Source organism: Chaetodon auriga, chromosome 10, assembly GCF_051107435.1.
Source record: "Chaetodon auriga isolate fChaAug3 chromosome 10, fChaAug3.hap1, whole genome shotgun sequence".
NCBI classification, from domain to species: domain Eukaryota; kingdom Metazoa; phylum Chordata; class Actinopteri; order Chaetodontiformes; family Chaetodontidae; genus Chaetodon; species Chaetodon auriga.
The window spans coordinates 5,540,423-5,563,824 of record NC_135083.1 but is presented as its reverse complement, the minus strand read 5'-3'; the positions used below and the strand labels follow the sequence as shown (position 1 = coordinate 5,563,824).

The following is a 23,402-nucleotide window of genomic DNA, read 5'->3' as shown; positions in this document are numbered from 1 at the left end:
TTGTCATGACTCGTGCCGACTGCGGTGAAGGACATTGCTGCTTTACTATTTACAAATAAGTTAAATGTCATTTTGAATGTACAGTATGTCATATCTATGTGTGCCATCTCCAAAGACCTACGCGTCTGCTAGATGTGTTCACGGTGAGAGCTCTGACAGAAGAAATGTCAAAAGTGTGCTCTGTGTTGTCCTAAAGTGCTTCTTCTCTCAGCCTAATTGTGCAGAATGCTGACTCCACATTCACCATTGACCAAAAAGGGATATCTGCCCTGCCTAGCTGACTCCTCCGGCATGTGTCCACAGTTTAGTTATTAACCTGGAACTTCCCAATAGCTGGCCAGCTGTGAGGGTGGGTGGGACGGTCTTTGACTGTAAGTCTCTCTCGTAGCCTGCAGATCATTTTCACAGGGAGTCGAGCAGGGATCAGGAAATTCCTGAATGTGAGGGGAGTCAGATCTTTCCAAGTGTGACTCTGCAAAGTCTGAGTCACCACACATAGCAGTGCTGTACAATGGAAGCTTGATACCAGGAAATGTGAGCACACTGTCAGGTGTGCCATGTTTCTTCATGTCCTTATCATTTCAAAACTTGCCAGGGGGCTGAATGACTCTTAGACAGCTTTCAGTATTGATAAGTGGTGAAAAGCAATGCAGTACATTTACCTTACTTACAAGGGAAATACTGTACTTTTTACTTCATTATATTTATGTGGCAGCTATAGCTACCAGTTACATTTCAGATTAATATTTTGCATTAAAAAGCTGATAAAACCCAACACATTGTTAAAGGAGCAGTTTGACATTTTGTGATCTGTGCTTATTGGCTTTCTTTCCTTGAGTTAGTTAAGACAATGGACATCACCCTCAAGTCTGTACAGCACATATGAAGCTACAGCCAGCAGCAGGCTAGCATAGCTTAGCATAAAGACTGGAAACAGAGGGAAAACAGCTAGCCTGGTTGCGTTCAAAGGTAACAAAACTCACACACCAGCACCTTTAATGCTCTCTAACTAACACCCGATGGGTAAATACGAGACGAGTCTTGGCTGAGACGGCACTGTTGCTGTACACTTTGGTTTTTGTGTGAGACATTATGAGTTAATTATTGAGCTTTAGAGGTGTTGGCAGATGGATTTTGTTAGCTTTGGATAAAGGCAGGCTAGTTGTTTCCCAGTGGTTCCAGTCTTTGTGCTAAGCTAAGCTAACTGGTAGGCTCATCTTTAGCATACATATATGAGGGCAGCATGAAAATACTCATTTAACGACAAAGCAAATAAGTGTATTTCTTAAATGTCAAACTATTTCTTTAAAGATTAAACCAGTGATTCCCATCTCCTCACTATGAAGCAGCGACCAGTTGGGCCTCTTGTCAGCAGCTGTTAGCAGTTTCATCGAAGTCAGCCTCACCCTCTAAACTTCTCGGATGGTTTCATTCAGTAATTGTTCGAGGCCCGACGAGGCTGAAGTATCAAATATTTTAAAACAAGCAAACATTAGAGAAAAGTCTTAAAAAATGAATACAGATTTGTGCAGCTGAACTTTGTTTCTTCTTCCCTCTTCTCTCATTAATCATCGCACCACCCCTCAGGTTTATCTTGTGGCCCTCTGGAGGGGCCCCACCGCTCGGCTGGAAACAAGTGGACTAAACTACCTGACAGAATTTAACTACTTTAAGGTAAAAGTAGCTCCATATCAACCAGCTACCACAGTTAAATCCTACTTAGACATTAATGCCTCAGTACTAAAGTACTTTTCATAATTTAAAAACATTTTACTGCTAATACTCTGTACTTAGTACTTTTACTGTGGTATTGGTGCTAAATTGAAAACATAAACGTCATAGCTTCCTGACTCCCTGACGGAGCAGCATGTTTGTTTTGAACTCCTATGTAAAACAAAACTGTTGCTGTTCTCATTAAACTGCGGCGTCGCAGTCAGAGGTTGATGTCTTTGGTTACGTCTGTTGACACATTCACGCCTGAGCAAGTTCCTGTTCCTGTTCCTGTCCCCCTGGGTGCTGCCGAGGACCAACAGACATCAGCGTGACATATAGTACCTCAACTGTCATAGGCTAAGTTCATGCATGTAGGTCATAGCGTAATACTAATACTCGGTGTGCTTCAAATCTCCCGCATCCTTCCTCTTGTTGAACGCAGTCAGAAGCGATGACGTCTATGTATTGTCCACATGTAAACAAAGTTGGCTGACCTGCCTGCCTAACCACAGATGTCTCCGCTGTGCTCTGTTGGCTTATTCTTGTTGTTTTCTTCAAACCGACTGTGGAAAAAGAAGACAACTCGCCTCATCGGACGTGCGATTGTTTGTTTGATTTTCTGATGGAACACTGAACCCGTGACAGAAGCACACACACGCTTGTCAATGATTCTGTGTTTGCAACAACAGCTTTCGGGAATGAGGTGAAAGGTAAGACGTGGTAAACGTGAGGATGGTCACATTGTTAAGCTGGTGTGGGTGGTGAATATTTTCATGGTTGCCGCCATCAGCAACACACCCTACTTCCTGTTGAGTAATCTGTACATGTCAAAGCCCACACAGGGCTACTGCTATTACATCAAGCCGGTTTCTGTGATTTGATGAGTGTGGAGCTGAGAATCTATTGAACACTCTACTGATTTACTTTGCAGCGGCTCCTCGACAAAACAGCATTGTTTCATTTTTTGAAAAATTCTCCTTCAGGCTGTCTGACATGCAGTCACAAGATCGGCTTCCCGCAGCGTTATCTCCCCATCTCTCTATCTAAATTCACATCTAACCTCTTTTAGTACGTAAGATTTGTATTTTTTGGTCCTTTTCGCCGCACCATTGGTTAGAATAGGGATGAAAAGTTTGAACATGATGTTTTTAACCAGACACATTTCACACAAACTTATAGAATGAAGAATCAGTCAAGAGCTGCTTCACTAGTTAAAATTTCAGCGTTCATGCAGAGCTGGTTCGATGAAACAATGTCCACAACTCACCTGGTTTAATCTTTATGTGCAATTTACAGTAAGTGCCTTTCCCATTGCTTATGTTTGCACAATTAGTTAGTACTAGCCTGTCTTGAGTGGGCATATTTTCACTTCCATAAAAGTCACAATTCTCATGCTGGGTTGTCAAAATAAAACGGGATGTTTGCTAAAATGACGGGAGTGTCTGGTAATCTAGGAAAGTTTCAGAAGAGAGCTTTGAGGAATAGTGCAATGGGCTTGAACTTTCTATATGGACAGAAACTTCACACCTTGACAGACGAGCTGGACGTGAAGTCCTCAGAAGTCACTGAGGTCTACTCGTCCGTGTGGAGGAGCCAGTATGATAATAGTGCATCAGTGTTGAATCAGTGCTGATTTACATCTGATGAGAGCACATCTGTTGACAGTGATTGATTTTCTTCATGTGAGCTGACCCTGAATGACTGAAAGAACTCATATCCACTCATATGACACACGTAGATATGACATACTGTACTTTCAAAATGACATTTAGCTTATCTGCAAGTAGTAAGGCAGCAAAATTTTAAAGAATTTTATCACTTCATTGTTGAATATGTGTGACAAAATAGATCTCAAAGCCATCTTCTGTTCAGGGGTGGAAAATAGAAGTACATTTACAGCTGATCCTCTGTTAAAATGTAGGTACTTGTGCAGCAATTTACTATATTTTATGCTATTTTACACACTACCGTTCAGTAGAATTATGATACTTTTGTACTCACCTGTATTTTTTTTTGAGAGCAATAGCTACTTACTTTGCATATTAAGATTTTAGATACAAATCACACGACCAGCTTGTAAAATGAATTAAATAAAACATTGAAATGATACGTGTCTGTGTCTGTTAATCCAAGAACTCAACATATGTGACGTGTCTCAAGCATGGTGGTATTTAGAGTTTTAAGTACGCGATGTCCTCTACCGCTGCTTTCTTTTATGCATAAATGACGCACTAATATTGAACAATAATCATGATTTGGTCATATTGAACATTTATTGAGAGCAGGTGTCAGTGTTGAAATAGTGTGTGCTGAATAAACTTTTCTAATATATTCAAATATTTCCTCAGGGATCATCCTCAGAGGCCTCTTTTGAGCGTAATCTTACTGTTTTTATTACTATTTTAACACGAGATTCCAAAACTGTGTAAAAAGCCTTCAGCCTTCATTTCTATATTAATCTATGAAGCGGTTTGTTCATGATACATCACTGCAGTGTTTTGGATGCAGTGAGGAAACACTTGTTGATCACTCTGCACAAGGCTAAACCTTCACACACTGAGTGCCATGAAATTAACTCTCACACACAATTGTTGCTCTAATAATTAAGCCATTACTCATTTTGCAAGGATGGCTGCTGTTACACAAGACATGGGCAGTGACACTCGCTGTGTAGTGACCGCAAGTCACTTCTGCACGTCAGTTTTGTGTTTTCACAGTCATCCACAGCAAAATAGCAGAAGTGAACAGAGATGTTGAAATCCTGGTGCACTTCAAGGCACATCATGCTCGGGTCCATTTACCGTAGCTCAGGCGCTCTTTCTTCCCGTCACAATGGTCCGGATATCCGGTGTCCCTTTCACTTGGAAGAGGAACTGTAATTAAGCAAGCAAAATCACTGTGTTAAAATCACCAATACGATGGCGTTTATCAAAATCTGCTTTGACTGTGGCTGAAGATGGCACAAGTTTGGCTACATTTTATGGAGAAGTTCAGGGGCTCAGACATCTTGACCACCCTTTGTCTCGTCTGTATCTGAGAATCATAAGAAGATCTGCATCCATCAATCACCTTTTGCTTTAAAAGTCTTGAGCGAACGTGGTCAATGTGATATAGATAAATATGATATATATAAAAGAGTGTCCTGCTCAAATATTTCTACACAAATCATTTCAGCATCTGAGTGGTGTCATTTCTCTAAAATCAGCTTCAAGTCGAGCAAAGTGTTGTTTATTATGATGAACATGAGCGCTGCAGTTTATTTTGATTCAGTCCCTCATACACCAACTTCCCGGAGCACCAAATGTGTTTTAATCCATGGCTGAAAATAGTCCCAGAGAAATACACAATCTATTCCTGTCTGAGTGAAGTTCACTAAAAACTCCAGCGCCCAGCTGTTTCAGGAAAATATTGATCCAGACAGACGAGCCCAACGCACCGGCACCTTTGGTCTTTCATGGGATTTGGTCAATGTATTAAAAACATTCAGCATCACCAGCCTTTACATGCATCGATAAACTATGTCACAAGTAGTTTTTGGCAGCAAATTTGAACTGAATTAACAGAAAATAGCAAATGCCGTGCTGCTGCAGGTCTGTACTGCTTTGCAGCTGGTGTGAAGTTGATCAGTGAAACTTTGGTTCAGCACGTTTGTTAATAAAAAGTGAAATATTAGGGCTGCAGCTGACAATCATCTCCATTATCAAGTAATCATTTTGTCTGTAAAATACCAGAAAATAGCAAAAAAAAAAAAAAATGCCTGTTATAATTTCCCACACACCAAGATGGCCTCTTCAAACGTCTCCCTTTGTCTAACAGTCAAAAATCTTTTCAGTTCATCATCATTTGTGATGAAGAAATTCATCAAATCTTCACATTTGAGAAGCTACAAACAGCAACTATTTGACTTTTTGCCTAAAAAACGACTAAAACGATCATCTGATTTTCAAAATAGTTGCATTTCATTTGTTGTTGACTGAGTAATTCATTAATTTACACTTTGTTGCAGCTCTACACCATAAATTAATCTGAACCTCCTTCTCATGGCCTTATCTGTGAGGATGCAATAAAACCCTCATCTGTCCATTCTGCTCCATGTTCGCGGTGTAACTTCACTCAACATGCTGCTGTTGGTTGTGTAATGTAGTGCTAGTAGCCATAAAAAGTGGACCAAAGCCAAATTAAATCATAGAAAGCATTAAACAATATAATCCCACTTTTTTATTGACCTGGGAAAAACAAACTTATGCAACGTTGCAGAAAAGTGTTTTAAGGAACAATCGACTGCTAACAAGGGTCAAAAAAACACACTAATATGACTCATAGGTGAAAAAAATTCTTCCATTTCTCAACAACTGGAACAGAGCAGACATTAGAGTGACAGGTAGGGGTGTGGGTGTGTGTGTGTGTGTGTGTGTGTGTGTGTGTGTGTGTGTGTGTGTGTGAGTGAGTGTGTGTGTGTTTGTATTGCTTTATCAGAGGAGTTTTTAGGAGGCCAGTGAGTCTGTGGAGGGGCTGTGATGCAACTAGGAGTTTACGGACAGACGCTGCCCACTGACGGTAAAATGTGGGAAGGAGGCTGGGCTAAACTTTGAAGAAAAGAGGTCATCCTGTGTGGGAATTTCCCTCTCTCCTGTCAGCTTGAGAGCAAGGACCAGGGAAAGACAGCGTGGGGCTACGATAGGAAACGAGGGGTCATCGAAGAAAGAATGCCTAGAATGTTGGAACGAATCCCTGCCAGCGCTGACAGCTACGGCGGGAGCAGAGCGAGCTGAGAAACTCAGTGCTGGATGCTGAATCATGAACACATTGTTTGACACATGACTGTCTCAGCAGCCGTGCTGGTTATGCTTTGAGCTTTTCCTGAAACCGGTTAAAAACGATCAGTTTTACTGACTCTGTTTTGCACCCAGTGAGTCTCACAGCCAGGCCACAAATACTTCAGCTATTGTCCTGAACATGGAGGATAACAATGTCTTATTTAGATGTGGGTGTAGCATTCTTCAAGTGATGATGTGTTGGAAAGGGAGGATGTTGCACAACAGTTAAAAGCTAAACTGTTCCATCATTGAGTGTGTTGAAATATCCACTGTATTCAAAATGTCATCCCTCGCTGCACAAAACAGCAGCAGCGCAGTTTTTAGACTTTATTTAGAGGGTAGAACTTTTCAGTGCCGCTGTAGTAAACACGTCCTCTCCTGAGGAGCCAACAGTGGTGAATTTTCCTCCTCTTTACTGTCTGAAACCAGAGCTAGAAAACACTCACCACCCTGAAATGTCACGGATCACATACAAATCCCACCATGCCTCTTTCTTTATCCTCTCTGTCTGGGGTTAGATACGTTTCACATTGTGCACACGGTGAACTGCAGTCTCAGGGCTTGGTAAATTCCACTGCAAACCAATTGTCGACTTATCTATCATGTCTGGTGTAACCTCCTTTGTCACTCCCATTTTCAACTTCTACATTTTCTGCTGAGGGTTTTCCACTTGAGGGTTAAACGAGGTTTGCTCAGGATTAGTCGTATCTCTCATGCACTCACTCCCAGCCAGGTCTTGGCTGTTGAAGCGAGACCTGAGGTGGTGTGAGGAGGTTAGTTGCTGATTAATTTCCATGCAACCTTGAACCCCTCTCTGGGCCAGTGGACCCAGCAGACTGTTGACAGAGCCGTGTGCTAAAGATAAAGCTAACATTTCAGTGCTGTGTGCAGTTTGACCGAGTCTCTTTTTTTTCCCCTTGTTTTTTGCTGCTCTCAGCAGTATCATTTCAGTATAAGTTGGTTTGATATATTTCCTGATCTGATGACTTTTGTGTCAAATCTATGAGCAAAGACAGCAAGGCAGAAGGCATTAGCGAGTTACCCAATGATGGTGTAAGAGTTGGTTTCTTGCAGCGGTTAGTCAGATATAAACCAAATGGTTCTGGAGAGTCACCACACCTTTCTATTGCATTTGATGGCAGAAGAGAAACTTCACATATCAATCCTCATTTTATTTTCTGAATTCAGGAACTGGGGAGGTTTCTATCGCCGTGCTGATCAAACCACTAGATGCAACTTTCTGCTTTGTGGAAACCATAAATGATGATGAATTATGATGATGGTGATCAGAGGCATTATTGAAATGCCACTGGTGGGGACTGGATTGATGAAATTCACTCAAAGCAGAGACATCATATTCCATCAGCGTGTTGACGTCTCCTCCAATTTTGGCAATTGGACCTGAATTTAAAAGACTGAAAATTTGCCTGATAGTAAAGTCAGTTTTTATCTAAAATACATTTCATTTGACACCACAGACAGTCTGACTATGACGAGTGTGAATATTTAAGGCGAGCATGTCTGTCTGTCTGTCTGTCTGTCTGTCTGTCTGTCTGCGCCTACACCTGCTTCAAAAGGACAGAAAAGAAGAAATTACGAATGAAATTGTTTAAACAAAGTATAAATCTGTTTAATTCAATAAAATATCAAGTACAATTAAAGCATTTCCCCTTTTAATATTAAATAATTAGACTTATTTCATTCATTGCCAATACTATTACAAAGAGTTGCATCATTTCACTGCAGCACAACTCTTCCCTTGACAACCATTGCTCCAGATACACAAAATGTAGAAATTCACTCGCATGTATGTAAAACCTGCACAGAAATACTGCATACACAAAATTACATCTGAGAATAAAGCTACGGTGACATGTGAAGAATCGAGAATGATTGCGCAATCCATGCACCCACTTTTTCAGTCCCATTCAGAGTGTCCTTGTAAACTGGTGGTCACTGTCTTCACCTGTGAAGCGTACCGTTTTCGACATTTGCTCGGTTGATCACCTCCGGCTCTAAAGTCCATCAATGATTAGACAAGCGGCCACAGATCCGTGTGGAGTCTCCGCTGGAGGTTTTTTTTTTTTAACACTGTCCGGTGGCGGAGAGCAGGTTGCGCAGGGTGGCCAGCTCTCTGGACAGCTGCTCTACGCGCTTTTGTAAACGATCATTCTCAGCAGCCAGTTCCAGCACTTTGTGCTGAGTCTCCAAGTTGCGCATTTTTGCCTTGTCCCTGCTCTTCCTCACGGCGAGGTTGTTCCTCTCCCGCCTCACCCTGTACTCTTCACTGTCCTTGTCCAGGCGTTTCTTTGCTTTCCCGGTGGACATTTTGCCACTGTGCGATGGTGACCTGCTTTTACCTGACGGGGCAGGTGTGCCGGGCGGGCTGGAGCAAGTCGAGGACGCGGTGGAGATGTTTCCCAGACTGCCGCTGGTGGACTGGTAATGAAGGTAGGACCTCATGTCAAAACCAGACGACCCGTTCTCCATCTTTGCGTCTTCCTGACTATCGTCTCTCTCAGCAGCAGCAGCAGCAGCAGCAGCAGCTCTGTAGCGGCTCCCGGCGAGTTCAGGGCTGAGCACACTATCCACACGGGTCTCCTGCAGCTCCGTGTACCCCAGCGCGTAGGGCTCCCTGGGGTCCCTCAAGTTGTCGCACTGACTCGCCTCCAGCTCGCTCAGCAGAGAGTAGTTCTTGTAGTTCTGCAAAGCTGTAACTCTCTTGATCTTGTTCTCCGCCAGGAAATCTGAGAAAACGTCCCCCTGCTGGTGCTGCTGCTGCGGACAGTGCAAAGCTGAATCCAGGTAAACACTGAAGTCTATCGCTCTCTCCCGCTCTTCGATGCCCAGCTCCGTCATCGAGTCGCCGAGCCTCCAGTACGCGCCGCTGCTGACGGGACTGATAATGCTGTCTCTACTGTGGATAGCAAAGCTGCCCTCGTCGTAGAAGCCGGCCACTTCCATGGATCTTAACACCCGCCGGATTGCAGGAGCATGGAGGGCTGAGATGAGACGCCCACGGTGGTTTTGGTTCTGTCGCCTCAGCTGTCAGATGGCTCAAGCGTCGGAAAGCTGTGAGTTTAAATCCCTTGTGTCACTGTGTGTGACAACATGCAGTGAAACTACTGGAGAGGCTGTTCGTACAGAGACGGAGGAATTGACAGCTCTTCCTGTCTCGGGGGGGTTTTATTAAAAAACGAGGGGCGGGGTTTAGCTGGGCAGGTGTGTGACGCGCCGAGAGGAGCCAACCGGACAACCTGCGCTGCAGTCAGAGGACCTCTCCCGCATTCACCCGCTGGTGTTCGGACATAATAAAAAACGAATTAACCTGAATTTTGTGCGCCATCTGTGAGTTATTTGTGTCTCAGACTTTGGGCTGCAGCACCAGAGCAAAGGAGGGAACTGTCACATTAGTGGTTTTCATTCATTTAGCATAAAGGGAACTAAAACACTAATAAAAAGTGAAAATTCAAACACCAGTTACTTGATGCGCAGTGCCAAAACAAAACACGGTGAATACTTTATACCAGCACGTCCACTCACGCCCTCTGCAGTCACATCTCATCACCTCGACAATAATGGGAAAATCCCACTCAGTGGCAAACATTTTCCGAGCTCAAGCCTCATCATCTCATTAGAAAGCGCTTACGGAAGCGCTGGACGCATCTCCAAACTGGCTCTCCAAGCTGTTCTCACCACATCCACAGACTGGCTCAAAGTGCAACTGAAACTGAACACGATGATGCATCCACTCCAATTCTGTATGAGGGTCAGGGTGGGTGTTAGAAATGTAGCCAGCCTGGCTCAGTGTGTTTTCAAAGGGGCATCATGATTTTGCTCTCCAAACATTAAGCTTAACAATAAATTACCAACAGACAATAAGTGGACACAGTGATGTCTTATCATCATGTTCACAGGCTCAGCGGGTCCAGTGAGCCTAAACGCACACAGGCTGTTCATAACTGGACCCCCAGCTCTTCTTATATCCACTAGAATTTAAGATCAGAGCCCAGTGATTTGGATTTAATGTGAGGTCTTAATGCCATCTTGTGGTGAGCTGTAAATAAGCAACATGATGGAGACACTTTATTGGTATCTTTTTGTTTGAATCACCTGCTGTCGCCAAAAATGGTGAGTCCACATTTGGGACATGCACAGTGCCAGATCTACACATTAGGAGGCCCTGGGGCAAAACATTTGCTGCTGCCTCCGAACCGATCAACCACTCAGACACTGTTGTGTTTGTGCCCTGTTGACTCAAAGTTTCAAGCACAGTGACACAGCAGACTCCACATGTCAGTTTCATTATGTGTAAGCAGGACTCACGTGCTGGGATGACACCGCCTGACCCTGCTGTAAAGCGACTTTAAAGGTTACTGATGGGTTAAATCTATAAATGTGCATCATATTTTATTGATCCAATGGTTTATGTCTAAAAGTAAGCCAAATGTAGTGGAGTAAAAAATACAACATTCACCTTTGCAGTAGAAGTATAATGTAGTATAAAATGGAAATACTCAAGTACCCGGGTATTAAAGGTAAGTGTACTTACTGTAACTAAGTGCATTTACGCCAGTACTGTGCTTAAGTACTCTTGTACTTGAGTATTTCGAATTTAAATTACTTGATACTTCACTCCATTTCAGATAGAAATACTGCAACTTTCTCTCCACTATACTTATCTGATGGCTACAGTTAGTAGTTAATTTACATATTCATATCTTTCATAAAAATATAAGATTATAGAATATAAGCCAGGGGAGTGAATGAGGCTGCCAGTACCGACCAGTGGTGGAGAGTGGCTGAGCACATACACACCAGTGCTGATGTTAAGAATGTGTGTAATTTAATGTTTTAAAAGTTCATAATCTCACTTTAACTAAAAAGTTTCACTCTTTCCTCCACTGCTGCTGACAGCCCACCTCTTTCACTGTCGCCCACCGTCGCCATAGTTGAAGCTGTGGTATCACAGGGTGACAGGTGTCGCTGTAGCACCTCCGGTTTTCACGTGTTCCACTTCACGTATACACGGACAGCTCCATCTACTGTACGTCCAGCAGCAGGGCCGAGAGCCGAGCGGGCACCAGACAGGACGGGTGGGGTCAGGAAATGCGGTCTTTCCTCTCGCAACTCCTATTGGTCACTCGGCTGTCTGAGGAACGCTTCCCCGAGCGGTGATTGGCTACGGCGCTCAACGACTTGCACCTGATTGGCTGAAAATGCTACGCTGTCTGTGGGCTGAGAAGTTGATGATTTCGTTGGTTCCTGACTGTGAGTAGAGAGATTGAAGGGGCTGGGCCCACAGCGGAGAAATGGCGAGAATGGTGGACGAGAACGGCTGTGGAGCGGAAATACAGAACCCAGAGCCGCAGGGACCGGGCCGGGGATCGGCTAGATGGGGTCCACAACACGCCGGTGCTCGAGAACTGGCCAATTTATACTCACCAGGTGAGTCGATCCCCTCAGCAGCTCCGTCTTACCGGGCTCGTTCCCCGTTTCAAGTGTCCATGAGTGGCGTGACATAACGCCAGGCTTCACATAGCGTAGTTACCAAGTCAACTGAATAAATAAATAAACAAGTAAATAAATAAAAACTTACGAATTCACGCGCAAGAACAGACGGATTCTCTGTAACTGCTGCAGATACATGTCAGCGGGCAGCTCCGTGTTTGTCACAGTCACACTTTTGTTGTTACACAATAGGGATCATGTGAGATCGGTGGAATTTGTGTTTGGGTCGCGGTGGTCCTTTGACATTTCGAGCATCAGGCGGAGGTCAGAAGGATCCAGCGCTTCTGCTCCAGGCTCGGGAGCCTCGTTTGGCCCCGGAGCCGCTGTGACCTTTCACAACAGCCACTCGGAGAGCAATGCTGCAGCGGCTCCAGAAACTAATGGGGTCTCTGAGCTCAGGTCCTCCCACCGTCTTTCAGGCTTTTTGAACTTGAACGTACAAAGTGAGAGGCCTTCATTGGAAACGTACTTGGTCCTCAGACCAGCTGAGGTTGTTACCAGCAGCTGAATGTGACAGTTTTGACTGTTCTGTGATCAGACTTCTTCCTGCCTGGCGGGGGCTCGCTCTTTCTTTTCTTTACGTTGAGTTGTAAGATGTGGACAGGTATTTCAGGCCCAGCTGCTCAGCTGTCACACAACAAGCAAAGTGCAGAGGAGCGTTGCCTCAGCGCTGTGAAGAAGCCTCCGATAGTGACTTATACTGACCCATTTATTGACCTTTGGATCATTTTATTTTGGATTGTGTGACATCACATCATCAAGTTCAGGTGCCACAGACTGGAGACATAAAATTACTCGTTATCTTATCAGAAGAGTGTTCAAATGAGTGCATATGAGAACTGCTGCTTGTGTGTTTAATCATACTTTAATGTGTGCTGGTGTTTTTCTTTTAAGGCAAAAGATGTCAAGAATGGATAAGTGTCGTCCTCTGCTTCTCTCTCATGGCCTTCAACTTCATTCACCTACTTGCCAACTTCCATCTGGGGCATTTGTGGTACATCCTGCTGAGCATTGGTGAGCGCTGACTGAAAGATTATACAATGGTCTGGTGTTGTATTGTCTTCAAACAAGTGTTGACTGTTCTCTCCTTTTCCTGTGCTGCGCTCCTCCTCGCGCTCCTGTTCAGCGGCAGGAATCCTCACCGCAGACTTTTTCTCTGGGCTTGTTCACTGGGGGGCCGATACCTGGGGATCGGTGGATCTGCCCATCGTTGGAAAGGTATCCATGAGTGGATTTCTCATTTTCTCCAGCACTAGATTCCATAGGTTGCATTCTGAATGATCTGTTTTCGAAGGGATCATTTGCCTGCTTTCACAGTGTGTATTATTTCCTGTTTTACACTGTTCGACCGTCCGATCTGTCCCGCAGGCCTTTATACGACCATTTCGAGAGCACCACATCGACCCCACAGCCATTACCCGTCACGACTTCGTTGAGACCAATGGTGACAACTGCATGCTGACCCTAGTCCCTCTAGCTAACATGGCCTTCAGCTTCCTCACGCTCTCCCCCGGTGAGTTTTCCATCAGCAAACTGAGCCTGACATTTTCTTCTACATGAACATGCCGTCTAACCCTGTTTCGGTTCTCTTTTTTTGCAGCGGAGATTTACCATATCTACCCCTGGTACTGCTACTTGTTTGCACTGGCCATCTTTGTGACCCTGACCAACCAGATTCACAAGTGGTCGCACACGTACTTCGGCCTGCCTCGCTGGGTGGTGTTCCTCCAGGACTGTCACATCATCCTTCCTCGCAAGCACCACCGCGTCCATCACGTCTCCCCTCACGAGACGTACTTCTGCATCACCACAGGTTCGTCTTCTTTTCCTGGAGTTATAGATGGAAGTCGGCCGGTGCTTGGTGTTTTGAAGATGAAACCTCCCAGTTTATGTGATGAGAGTGAGGCAGATTCATCACTGAGATTTCTCCCTGCAGGTTGGCTGAACTACCCTCTGGAGAAGCTGGGTTTCTGGAGGAACCTGGAGGATCTCATCCAGGGCGTGACGGGGGAGAAGCCCAGAGCGGACGACCTGAAATGGGCTCAGAAAGTCAAGTAAAGCTGCAGGCTAACTGCACCCTACCTCAGAAGACGCTGGTTCCGTCCAGCTCATCCCCTTTTTTGCCTCACTTAATCCATGAGAGGAAAAACTAACAATTTCTGATGCCATAGCTTTAAGTCTCGCACATTTTGTCTGTTTCTCAAGAGGAGGGCTCTGCTGATGGACTTTTTTCATTCCCCACTCGTGGAGATCATTTCAAATTGCAATATATCCTCTACTCTTTGTATTCCAAACACAACTCATCCCTTGAGGTGATTTGCAAATGCGCTTGGGTAGGAAGGTGTGGTCACATGCAGAGTTTGCAGTCACTTTCCGAGGAGATGAAGACATTTCCTTCACGTCAGAAAAGTCAAAACGGTCCCAAGAAAGAATACTTGAAAGAGTGAACGCTCGCTTTTTTCTCCTCCAGAGACGCAGCTGTTTCTTTGGAGAGTTGATAAATGTCGTTATATTTAGCACTTCTTTATTTTCTCTGGATCGGTCTTTGCATCTCTTTCTAAGGGTCTACTTGATGTGCAAGGAATGAAATTGGATGAAGGCCATGCTGAGTAGGGCTGTGGTGATGTAGGATTTTTGGATGCTTTACCAATGTCGAAAGCTAAAGAACAAGTTTGTTAATTACTGTTACATTTCTTGGCTGCCTGCACGTTTGGGTTCAGCTGCACACTTCTGGGATTATTTTTCGAAGAGAATTGCTGAAAACATTCGTGAATTTTATTTTATTTTTTCCACTAAAGCCCATTGTTGTTTCTAGTACCTTGCTACAAATCAAGATGCAGCCATATTTAATAGTTTAGTCTTTGCTTTGTCAATCTGAGATAATGACTACAGTTACAGTGGAAGGTGAAATCTTCCCATCAGGATGAAAAAGGACAGGTCTGACAGCACAAAAAAAAAAAAAAGGGTTTTTAAGTAAACAAGCCAAAAAGTAAACACAAAACCAAATTATGCTGGTTGCTCTCAGATCAAATCTGTTGCTCTCTGGATGTTATCTGGCCATCGAAACACTCCACATTTACATCTTTGATCGTAGAAAAACAGAAGATGATTTTCAGGCTAAATAATTTCATCTGAAAACGTCACATCGACGTGTGTGTAACTGTAGTCGCCGCGGATGCCAGGCCAGTAGAAAACCTGGCGCACGCACACGTGTCTCATGCCGCCGTTGTGCTGAGCCGGTCTGGACGTCCTCTCAGATGATCGTGTCCCCCGTCAAAAGCATTTTTGTTTGACTCCTGGTGGACGGACAGTTTTGCGAGGAGGAGGCACATGCAGTCTGAAGGAGCTGCCTTACACACCACAGATGCAGTACTTGTGTCTTTTCTTTGTCGCTTTGTTTCATGCAGCACTCCTCTGTGTCGTTGCAGTGGTGATTCTGTCTTTCTGGGATTTGTGTCTCGGCTAATCAGACACAGATATTCTTCTTACGTGCCAACTGTTTGTACCATTGTTTTCACTCCCCGTGTTTTGCTGTTCTTTTGTACTGTGGGAGGGAACGTCCGTCTCTGAGCGTAACATTCCCTGTGAGTTTAGCTGTCGCTGTGTACCGTCTCGGTAACTGTGACAGACACACTTGGTGATGTCACAAGGGCTTCGGAGAGGGCTGACGATCCAGGAATTCCTTCACTCCTACAGATGAGATTATGTCATTAATTGGTTGAGAGTTTTTTAACGCTTTAGTCAGTCATCTGTAAATGTCTTGTACAGCTAATAACTATGCAGTTTATTAAGAGGCCCTTAACTATACGTCTTAACTCATCGATTAGGTTCAAATGCCTTTCTTTTTCTAATTGTTTACACACATTTGCTAAACTGGAGCTCGAAAATTTAGCTGCTCAATAACCTGCATGACGAAATTACTTTCACTAATTAAGATGTCACTTACACAGACGTAAGAATGCGTGCATGCATACAGCATGTCGGCTTGTGCAAGCAATATACTGGGTCACCGGCTTTCCTTTGAGTTTGCGCAAAGCAACACATTGACGAGGGAGGATTGTGCTCGCTCCACACGAAATTAATTGTGCTGCTTTCAAAAGATGACCCAGGTTTGAACTACCAAAATGTTGTCTTCATTCCAAGGAAGCCCTGGCAAAGGTTTTCAGGCTGAAAAGGAAGGAGCTGTTCAGTTGTGTCGAGCAGGTTAAAGGCTGAACCATTAAGCTTCTGGTGTTATACTCAAAGTAGACAATTAAATGACAGCAGTAGTTAATTTTTAAGCCAATAGCCTATTTTCTGTCATGTAATATTCCAGTTTTCGAATCCTTCATACTTGATTATATCAAATGATTCACTATAGGTCAACAGCAGAAGTGCAGATTGCGTAGTGCTTGTAGAGTTTTGTGAGAAGCAGTTTTGTGTGCGTTAGGTAGTGTAATATAAGCTGGTAAATGGATGCCGCTATGTGTCACTGCATCAGAGTTTAAGGCTTGTGTTAAAAGTTCTACTCTCGTAGTCCTTTTTGATCAGTATTAGGCAAAAATATTGTTTGGGCACCGCTAACTGCAGTCTGTAGACACACAACCTGTTTTATAATTAAGAATTTTGGCTCCACTGGATGTTTCGGCGCTTCGGTAAATTGCTTTTTGTGATAATATAAAGGTAATGACAGTTTTAAGGATGTCTTGTGTTTTTGTAATGCTGCAGAATAGGATAGTAGCTAAGGGTGACGGTTAGAAATACTAGACATGACACACAGTTTAAAACCTTTAAGAAGATGGGTAGAGGTCACGAGGAGCCCATACCATAATAATCTCTGCTTGGAGACAGACTATAATTGCTATTTATGGCTGTCGTAGTTGGAGTCTGGTTATCTAACTAACACGCATTTACTTATTCTTCATTCTTATTCTCCAGATGATCTCAGGATTGTGGTTAGAGCGATTAAGATAGTTTAATATGAACCCCCCCCCCCCCCCCCCATCAGTGACTTTAAGACCCCGTTATTTAATAGATAGACGTTGTTTAAATCATTCGCCTCCATCAGATTCTGTTGTCCAAAGAAGCTGCCTGATTTTAAATATGTTATATTTTCTATTGTAGCCATATATCAGTGCAGTTAACTTGGCCTCCTGTTATTGAGGTAGAATTAGTGATTACGCTGTGTTGGGTTTTTCTGCTTTGAGACAATGGGCTTTCATCCGTGGATCTGAAGGGTGTTTCGTGATGATGTGCGGTTAACTAAATATTTTCCCACTGAGGGCATTTTTGTGAAAGCAGATGAACTCGTTAAGTGGTGTGAGCAGTTGTCGTCGGTATGTTTGACATGCTGTGTTGAAATCACTTTTGTAATGATCCTTGGACTTTTTATTGAATTGCCTTATCCTCTCCTTGATTGATTTACTGTAAATCTTGCCAGCGATGTGGGAAAACAATTTATCGACCGACTTTATATTGCCCTTCACTTGCTTCTCACTTCTTCTGAGGCAAGACTCATATGGATGTTGTAGTTGGTTATGTATGCTGGTGGTGATGGAGTTTTAGATATCAGAATAATGCCTTGATGCCTTTTTGTTGTCTTCAATTTGGGAGACTAACAATGTACATATTAAACTGTATTTATAATAAACTAAATAAACGGTTGATAATTACACTCTGTGTCTTCTCTGATAAATGTCTCTTTCTTTGCTTTAAAGATGTAGCTATAATAGTTAGGCTGGACATTCATCCTATTCTTATGTGACTAATCTCACTGTCTTAGGAGTTTACAGTCAGAGCAGAGACTCATAAAGTCTTTCATTGGAGACATTTTGACATGTCACTGTAAGAAAAGCACAGGTATATAAAAATCCTCCATCCAGCCTCTTTTCCTTCAATGACAAATGTCAAAATGTCCGCTGTGAAAAAGGCCTGTTGGTTATTTATTAATGTACAGGCACCTGTTGGGAGGCCGCACAACAATGGACGTTTCACTCTGAGCGACGCTGTGCGTTTCTCGCGCACGCACCGTCGCCCACAAAGGCAAAGCTACGTGCACGCTCCCGCTGTGTAGCGACAAGATGGCGGTCGCCGCCCCATCAGGTAAATATTCAGGATAAAATAAATCACCATAAGAAGCGGACCTTGATTAATCCGCTCAGTTAATTTTCATCATGTAGCGATCGAGTTACACAATGAGGTTGATTATCTGGTGACGCAGCTGCTGCGTGAAAAGATGTAAGATGCTTTTGGAGAGAATGAATAGGAAACGATGCCATTAGCTAACGGTAAGCTAACGTAAGTTAAGTTACATGGGAGGAGATGCTCGATGACTGCCGACAGCGGAAATTCATGTCGTCGAAAAGCCGTGGAATCATCTCATACCAGCCGTCTTCATGTATATTATTATGCAACTTATTGGCTTTCATTTAATAACGTGATTTGGCATAGTAATAGCGTATAGCTTACGATAATGAACCACAACACCGCCACCCTAACGTCCGGTAACGTAACATTATTCACATATGTGCGATGTAAAACCGTTTGCTGACTCTGAAAACTGATGTCACAAACCGGGTCCCCAGCGTCAGCTGTTCTCATTTGATGTTGGTGCACAACATTCAGCCATAGCTAGACCGTTAGACGTCAACAATGCCAGTGACGGTACGCTTTCTGAGACGCTGACTTGAAGCTAATGCAGACTACACGATGGATGGTGAGTGTCTGTGGATGACAGTGAGCTGAGCTGAGCTGCTGCACCAGCCGGCAGTGTCACGGTGTTTGTTTGCATGGCTCAGTTAACGGCGCAGCACCGTCACATCTCACTGCAGAGGCCAAATGATGCAGCATTGTCGAAGCCAGATGCTAAACCAGAGGACATGAATGAACGTTTACGGCCATCAGAGGACTGATGACAGCTCGTCAGCCACGGCGTTCTTCATTTTGTTGTCACGTTATTATTGCCTGAATGAGTCATGCCAAAAAAAAAAAGCTCACACCTTTACAACTGCAAGTCATTGCTTTGTCTGAAGCTCCGGCAAGCCTGGTTCGACCTAAATCCACTTGCGTTGCAAGCGTGCATGTGTGTGCATAACAGTCTGGCTTTGGCCTGTTTGTCTGCAAACAGGTGTTAAAGTTCCTCGTAATTTCCGGCTCCTGGAAGAGCTGGAGGAAGGCCAGAAAGGTGTGGGAGATGGAACAGTGAGCTGGGGTCTGGAGGATGACGAGGACATGACCTTAACACGATGGAGAGGGGTGATCCTCGGCCCCCCGAGGGTGAGTGGCACCATTTTTTAAAATACTTAGAGGACAGTTCAGTAAGCATTAAAGTGGCCAAGAGGTTCATTTTGTCAGCTATGTAATGAGTTAGTGTTAGCCTTGTGTCAGATTTCCTTGTTAGTTTTATCGTATCTTCTTAACCTCATCCTGTTGTTTTTTTTTTTTAGTCAGTTTAAGTTACCTACAAGTCTGGGTGTTTTAGTTGACATTTCAAGTCTTTTTTTAGTCTATCCAGTCCATCAAAACCAATAACTTTCTGTTATTTTTAGACGTATTTAGCAGAAGTTTTTATCTCTGATGAAAACAGGTTGGGTGTTTAAGAATGCAGCTTTGCAGAAAGTGTCGGGCCTAGTGGTCTGATGGTATCAATTTAAGGAAAACATCCAGAAATAGGTCAGTTGCTAAGTTAGCTGCTCAGGTGTTTGGTGCATACAAGGATGCTGTCTCTGATTCCAGGGCGTACAGCGTCGGTGCAAAAAGGTCACATATGAACATGTGTTGTCACAGTTCTGTGCAGCCTGTTTTGTCAGCACACCACTCGAGACCTACATCTGCTGAAAAGATGCAGAATCACTGATTTTTGCAGTAATTGTTCACTGCTGTGAAGCCAAGTGAAGTAAATCTGAAGGCAGATGTAAAGGCGTGGACTGACGATGCTACATTAGCCGTGAAAGTGAATTTTAGGCAGCAAAGCAATAAAACACCTCAGTGTCGTCAAAGTATCACGTTACAAAATGACAGGAAGCAACAGGTCGCACATCTTAAAGCACTTCACAGAACTGATTCTGTAATGTAAACGTCTAGAAGACACCTCAGTACCTCAAGGACCTTTACGGAGGACTGTGGACATTAATGTATGTCAGACTTCGGCTGGCTCAGCCGGTTTGCCTTGATTTTAAATCAACATGTACTGTTATGGTGGAACTGGCTCAGACCGTTACATTTTTAACAGTATTCTCTCCCATGGGTGCTATTGTTGAATAATACACTGAACGCTGTGTGCTGTTTGTTCATGTTTGTGTCCACTCTCACCTCTCCCTGCTTGTCTCTGTCCACAGACAAGCTATGAAAACAGGATGTACAATCTGAAGGTTGAATGTGGGCCAGAGTACCCAGAGTTACCACCGTACGTCCGATTTGTGACAAAGATAAACTTGAACGGCGTGCACACCTCCAGCGGTGTGGTATGTAAACTAGTCATTACTCCAGCTTTATTACCCGAATGTGGACTCAACTGTCTGCAGTCTTTCGAAATACATGACTGTGCTCTCGATTCTGTACTTGTTACATCGATGAATACATTTGCAGAAAGAATTTGGCTCTTGTATATTTTGCAAGATCAAAGTTTGTCCAAACCCAAACTGAATTGCTTGTATTGAAGAGCACTCACATATTTGGAGATATGTGCATGCAGCACAAAGCCTGTTAATGCAGTAGAGTATCCAAAAAATATGAGCAAGTTCCTGTTCTAAGTGCATGCTTGAATCCTCTGACAGCTAATGCAGCCATTACATTAATTTTGGAACAAGTATAATGTATGTACATCTTCATTTAGACATTTTAGGGGATTTCATATTTTCAGTTTTAGTCCAATCAGTGCAGTTTTTGTCCTGGTAGCTGGAAAGCTTTACTTAATCAAACTTCACACTGGAAAAAGGAAGAAAGTTTAAAAGCAGTTAGTCAGTCAAGGTCAAGCTCAGGGTTGGGTTGGACTCAAACAAGAAGAGCTAATATGAGGAAGTCACCTGTGATCAGCACTGTCATAAAATATTTTAAAATCCAGCCTCGAATAATAAAACTACATGTCAGGGTTTAAGGTTCGCAGGATTCAAGGTGTAACACACCTGTCCTGTTGTGCTGTCCTGCAGGTTGACATGCATGCGGTGACTGCACTGGCCAAGTGGCAGAACTCCTACAGTATCCAGATGGTGCTGCTCGAGCTGCGACGGCTCATGACGTGCAAGGAAAACATGAAGCTTCCTCAGCCTCCTGAGGGTCAGATCTACACCAACTGAGCCCCTGCTTCTTTTGCTTCCACCCCCCACCCTGCCCCGCCCAACTCTTCTGTTCTGCTTCATCCCTTTATCCCCATTCTGCGCTGTGTGACCTTTCACCTCCACCTGCCGACACCTTGGCTGAGCACGCACACACACACGCACACACACAGACACGGAGGAGAAGACTTAGTGTACAATAACAGATACATGCAAACACACATACACATATGCACATACACATAATCTGCAGACACACACACACGTATTGAGCGTTCATGAAAGTCATTCCAGGCACTGGCCCCCCCTCCCCCTCCCATCACTGGAGCTCTGGGTGGACTCGATGTGACGAGGCAGGTGGAGTCCTCGGTCCACGCCGGATCTGACCATTCGAATACTGTACATGTTACTAATCTTTTTTTATTATTATTTGTTAAAAAATGCAGATTGTACAATAACATAAATAATCTTATTGAGTGTACCTCTTTGTGTGTTGCTTTTTTGTAACCTTGAAAACAGCCTCTTAACATAATTGCACATAGTTGGCTGAAGTTGTTGCTGTTAGTTTTCAGATAGTCTTCTTTCACGTGTACATATGAAATCCCGCGCCCAACACGTTTGACTTGTCGAATCATTTGACGAATGTCTTGCCATGAAGCCGGATCAACAGCGTGTGTTGACGTGGGCTTGCACCTCATGTTTTTTTTGCAAGCGGTCCTGCAGTAAATGCGTGACTGCAGCTCAGCAAGGTGCCGAAATGGTCACCTTACTCACACATGGCTTCCTCCTTCCATGTAAGAATTGTCCAAAGTAAACATTGTGTACAGTATCTATGCCACTATATCTGATCTTAGTATGCATAGCAGCATAGTATGCAAATCTACTGTAGGTCTGTAGAAGTCCCGGTTAAGCCGTGCTTGAAAGTAGAAGTGAAATGAGCTACCTCTTTTGGTCCTGTGTAACGTCAGGGGAGATGTCTGACTTGTGAAACTGTCTTTGCTACTTCATGTGACAATTTGTTTTACTTTCTCCACTTCTTTCATAAATCTTAATTCATGCTTTTCATGCATTTGTGTCGTTGTAGATCACTACGTGTTGTTGCTCACGGGTTCCAGGTCATCAAAGTTTATATGGAGCATTTCCACATAATGACAGTGTTTATTTGCATAATGTCTGCTCTCCATTGAGGAGCAGATTCAGCAGAAACGTGACGCAAGCTCTCTTAGAAACCACTTAAAGGCACAGTTCAACATTTTGGGAGATGAGCTTTGAGTTCAGTGAGAAGATTCTTGCCTTTGCAATCTTAGCTTAGCATAAAGACTGAAAATAAATCTGAAGCTGTTAAATGAGCCTGTTTGATCTTGTTTAATCTGCACATGGTGACTAACTCAGTTGTGAAATTGTTCTTTGAGTTAGATCCTGTTGTAGCTCGCTGCAAGAAATTGAATAAGCACATTTCTCAAAGTTCTGAACTGTTCCATCAAGATTCTGCTCCCAGTTCAGTCTTAGTGCTCGTTGGTAACACACTTTAAGCACAGATATTTTACATCTACATAATACACTTAAGTGTTCAATATCCTGACTTCAGGAGGAAAAAATGTTTTGCTATAAAAATCCAAAAAATGGAAATATATTTAGCATATAACTTTAACTATCTGCATGGGATTAGAACATGGAAAATGTATTTTTTATTTCATTGTCTTAAACATGGTCGGCCATCTTTTAAAATCTTCAGTTTTAACTGCTGTGAAGCCTCCAGTGGTGAGTGTTTTAAATTTGATGGTGCCCATGACGTATCAATGTCCTGATCATGTCTCAGTTTAGGCACAAGTTTGAATGAACTGAGACTTTCACACCTCTAACTCTGCCTGGTGACATCTTGCCTCCCAAATCCTCTGCTTGCTATTTCCAGTTGATCCATCCAACTTTATCAACTGCAGACCAATTTCTAAATGTATGTAAGCCGATAACATGCTAACCGATAACAACTGCTGGAAACCTGGAAGTTAACCTGGTTTCTGAAAGGTTTCAGTCAGTTTTAGATGGATGGTAAACTCATTGTTCCACACCGGCTCTCGGTTGCGTCTGTGTCTTCATAATCTGGTCTGCA

General features: G+C 43.5%; 3 protein-coding genes across 4 annotated transcripts; 2 read left to right on the top strand and 1 right to left on the bottom strand.

The window, feature by feature from the left end:
• Positions 1 to 7,736: 7,736 nt before the first annotated feature.
• cebpb (CCAAT enhancer binding protein beta) lies at positions 7,737 to 9,901 on the bottom strand. Its single transcript, XM_076740007.1, has one exon. It carries the CDS (start codon positions 9,492 to 9,494, stop codon positions 8,616 to 8,618), a length of 879 nt encoding a protein of 292 aa, XP_076596122.1. The 5' UTR covers positions 9,495 to 9,901; the 3' UTR covers positions 7,737 to 8,615.
• A 1,896-nt stretch (positions 9,902 to 11,797) lies between these two features.
• Positions 11,798 to 17,692, top strand: peds1b (plasmanylethanolamine desaturase 1b). The gene is made up of 6 exons (XM_076740507.1): positions 11,798 to 11,978; positions 12,936 to 13,055; positions 13,168 to 13,259; positions 13,410 to 13,554; positions 13,642 to 13,854; positions 13,978 to 17,692. The coding sequence occupies exons 1-6, from the start codon at positions 11,843 to 11,845 to the stop codon at positions 14,097 to 14,099; spliced, it is 828 nt and encodes a 275-aa protein (XP_076596622.1). The 5' UTR covers positions 11,798 to 11,842; the 3' UTR covers positions 14,100 to 17,692.
• A 380-nt stretch (positions 17,693 to 18,072) lies between these two features.
• LOC143326702 (ubiquitin-conjugating enzyme E2 variant 1-like) lies at positions 18,073 to 22,357 on the top strand. Of its 2 annotated transcripts, none has more exons than XM_076740509.1 (4): positions 18,073 to 18,735; positions 19,147 to 19,295; positions 20,357 to 20,482; positions 21,167 to 22,357. In XM_076740509.1, exons 1-4 carry the CDS (start codon positions 18,729 to 18,731, stop codon positions 21,311 to 21,313), a joined length of 429 nt encoding a protein of 142 aa, XP_076596624.1. In that variant the 5' UTR covers positions 18,073 to 18,728; the 3' UTR covers positions 21,314 to 22,357. The 2 variants fall into 2 exon arrangements, with proteins under 2 accessions (XP_076596624.1, XP_076596623.1); XM_076740508.1 differs by having other exon boundaries at positions 18,074 to 18,122.
• The last annotated feature ends 1,045 nt before the right edge of the window (positions 22,358 to 23,402 follow it).

What these genes read in the sequence shown, in the direction of transcription:
- peds1b (XM_076740507.1), top strand. Translation starts at nt 11,843, where the DNA reads ATGGCGAGAATGGTGGACGAGAACGGCTGTGGAGCGGAAATACAGAAC. An exon ending in GGCCAATTTATACTCACCAG is followed by an intron (nt 11,979 to 12,935) that starts GTGAGTCGATCC and finishes TTTTCTTTTAAG; the next exon opens with GCAAAAGATGTCAAGAATGG. An exon ending in GTACTTCTGCATCACCACAG is followed by an intron (nt 13,855 to 13,977) that starts GTTCGTCTTCTT and finishes TTCTCCCTGCAG; the next exon opens with GTTGGCTGAACTACCCTCTG.
- cebpb (XM_076740007.1), bottom strand. Translation starts at nt 9,494, where the DNA reads ATGGAAGTGGCCGGCTTCTACGACGAGGGCAGCTTTGCTATCCACAGT.
- LOC143326702 (XM_076740508.1), top strand. Translation starts at nt 18,101, where the DNA reads ATGGCGGTCGCCGCCCCATCAG. An exon ending in TGATCCTCGGCCCCCCGAGG is followed by an intron (nt 19,296 to 20,356) that starts GTGAGTGGCACC and finishes CTCTGTCCACAG; the next exon opens with ACAAGCTATGAAAACAGGAT. An exon ending in TGCACACCTCCAGCGGTGTG is followed by an intron (nt 20,483 to 21,166) that starts GTATGTAAACTA and finishes GCTGTCCTGCAG; the next exon opens with GTTGACATGCATGCGGTGAC.